The sequence below is a fragment of the Rhinolophus hipposideros genome (genome assembly GCF_964194185.1).
Source record: "Rhinolophus hipposideros genome assembly, chromosome: 1".
Lineage (NCBI taxonomy): Eukaryota > Metazoa > Chordata > Mammalia > Chiroptera > Rhinolophidae > Rhinolophus > Rhinolophus hipposideros.
Window position 1 is genome coordinate 36,849,182 of NC_138047.1, and position 2,859 is coordinate 36,852,040.

General features: G+C 40.9%; 1 protein-coding gene across 1 annotated transcript; it reads left to right on the forward strand.

Annotated features, from left to right (window-relative positions):
- Nucleotides 1-1,958: 1,958 nt before the first annotated feature.
- On the forward strand, nt 1,959-2,617 carry LOC308498750 (large ribosomal subunit protein mL42). Its single transcript, XM_081051328.1, has one exon. The coding sequence runs from the start codon at nt 2,081-2,083 to the stop codon at nt 2,507-2,509; it is 429 nt and encodes a 142-aa protein (XP_080907454.1). The 5' UTR covers nt 1,959-2,080; the 3' UTR covers nt 2,510-2,617.
- The last annotated feature ends 242 nt before the right edge of the window (nt 2,618-2,859 follow it).

Consider the following 2,859-nt stretch of genomic DNA (forward strand, 5'->3'; position numbering starts at 1 on the left):
AATACAACGTCATAGTGGTTTAGTGCATAAATTCTGGAACGAGATTGCCAGAGTTTAAATCCAATATTTCTCATTTACTAACTAAATCCATGCATATTGGCTAGATAGATGAAAACTGCCTGCTGATAGATGTTCAATAACGTTATTTTAGTCCTTTTCCCCTGTAAGAATCATTTCTGATCTTTACACTGTTCTAGTAAATTATTAGTCAAAGCTAACTTTAAAGAAGACTGTTATTCTAGAAAGAGACTAAGAACTGAGAGGGACCAAAATGTCAATTTACTGAGTGATCAATAATTTTTATAAGAATTATAAAATATTGGGCGGAGGGTGGTTCAGTTAGTTAGAGCACGAGCTCTGGGCAACGGGGCTGCCAGTTCAATTCCCACATGGGCGAGCGAGCTGAGCCCTCTGCAACTACAATGAAGTCAATGAGCTGCTGCTCAGCTCCTGGGTGGCCAGATGGCTCAGTTGGTTGGAGCGTGGTCTCTCAACCACAAGGCTGCTGGTTGGACTCCTCGACTTGCGCAAGGGATGGTGGGCTCCGCTCCTTGCAACTAAAATTGAATACAGCAACTAAGATTAAACACAGCACCTTGAGCTGAGCTGCAGCTGAGCTCCTGGATGGCTCAGTGGGTTGGAGCGCGTCCTCTCAACCACAAGGTTGCCTGTTCGAGTCCCGCACGGGATGGTGGGCTGCGCCCCCTGCAACTAACAATGGCAACTGGACTTGGAGCTGAGCTGCGCCCTCCACAACTAAGATTGAAAGAACAACTTGACTTGGAAGTTGACTAGACTAGAGAAGTTGACTTGACTAGAAGTACACAGTATTCCCCAATAAAGTCCTGTTCCCCTTCCCCAATAAAAAAAAAGAATTATAAAATACTTATATCTTCTAATCAAGGTATAAACACCTTCTGAAGATACCCCAGGTAAATAATATAGAGGCAAAAAACACATTGATATTTACAGCATCTGTTCATTCAATGGAATATTTAGCCATAAATATCACCATGGGAAACAGGGAAATTTGTTAAAAATAATGTTAAGTGAAAAAAATACATATAACACATTAATTGCAATCCTACATAAATATAACTACATGTTGAAAATGATAGGGATAAAATATTAGGTAATATAAATAGTTGCCATTTCAAGTTTATAGGATTTTAATAAAATTATTAACCAGTATACTACAATTTTAAAACTTGGAAAATGTAGATCATTATACCACACTATCATAAAAAGAGTAAGTATTTGTAGGGCATTACTCAAAGTGAATCTAAATATTTTATTGGAATTTATGAATAAATTTAATTGAGCATCAGTATGTTTTATTGGTAGACATAAGAACGAGCTATTATATAAGCAAAAAACTTCTTCTCTTAAAACCTGCAATCTGAGTGCTGACACGCAGAGTTTTCCCCTCACTCTCACTCCCACACTCACATTCATCACTCCTTGCTGTTAAAACTCAAACACAACAAAACACAATGCCAACACTTCTAGCTCCAGGTCAGGTTATATCAGGGGAAACAAACCAAGGTTTCATCCTCTCCAATTATTCTGCACTGAGGGCAGGATGCTGTGCTCAGTCAACCGGGCAGAACAGCACAATCTCGGTTCTCCTCAGCTCCATGTTGTCTGACAGAACATTCCCACGCAGGGTCAGAGTCACACTCAGCTTCTGCCATGTTCTTCTCTGGTTGCATGTGGAAAGAAACATCTCCCTCCTCTTGGATGCTACCACTCAGTAGAAGCCCCTTCATTCACCCTGACGTTCTTCCAAAGGAGAGTTTAGATGTTTTTGTGGTTATATTAACAATGGAGGGAGGGAGTTTCTGACTAAAGATGGCTTAATTGGTGAGCTAGGTGGGGCTCAGTTCTCCTGTATCTTGCCAGTTGAATATGGACTCTGGTTTCCCTGTCTGTAAAACGGGCTGATTCTTGAGGCAAGATGGCAGGCTCACGGTGAGCGGCTGTCAGGGATGAAAATAGGTACGCCCAGAAGGAAATTTTAAAAGCAGTTTCCCTTCAAATCATTTTTTCTCATACCTCCTGATAAGCATCTTGATTCACCATGGTGCTAGCAGCCGTAAAATGGACGCTGTCAAACACATCTATCTTGAAACGTTTATGTCCAATTCAAAATGGAGCTATTTATTGGGCTTGTCATAAATCCACGTATTCTTCTCTTCCAGATGACTATAATTGCAAAGTGGAGCTTGCTTTGACATCTGATGGCAGGACAATAGTATGCTACCATCCTTCTGTGGACATTCCATATGAACACACAAAACCTATCCCTCGGCCCGATCCTGTGCATAATCATGAAGAAACACAGGATCAAGTGCTGAAAACCAGACTGGAAGAAAAAGGTGAACACTTGGAGCAAGGACCCATGATAGAACAACTTAGCAAGATGTTCTTCACCACTAAGCACCGTTGGTATCCTCGTGGAGAGTATCATAGACGTCGTAAGAAACTGAATCCTCCAAAAGACAGATGATGTTGAGGTTTTCAGTAATCAAAGAGAAATGTTATCCTGTGTCTCATTTACCATTTGAGAAAATGTAGTCACGTTTATTCACTAATATGTTATATAGTAAAATAATAAAATGTCTTTTCATCTAAAAAAAAAAAAAAAAAAAAAAACGGGCTGATTCTTTTTGCCTTGTCCTGCTTCACAGGTGGTGGTGGTGATGGTGATGGTGATGGTAATGGTGATGGTGATGGTGATGGTGATGGTGATGGTGGTGGTGATGGTGGTGGAGATGGTGATGGTGGTGGTGATGGTGATGGTGATGGTGGTGGTGATGGTGATGGTGATACTGATGGTGATGGTGATGGTGATGGTGG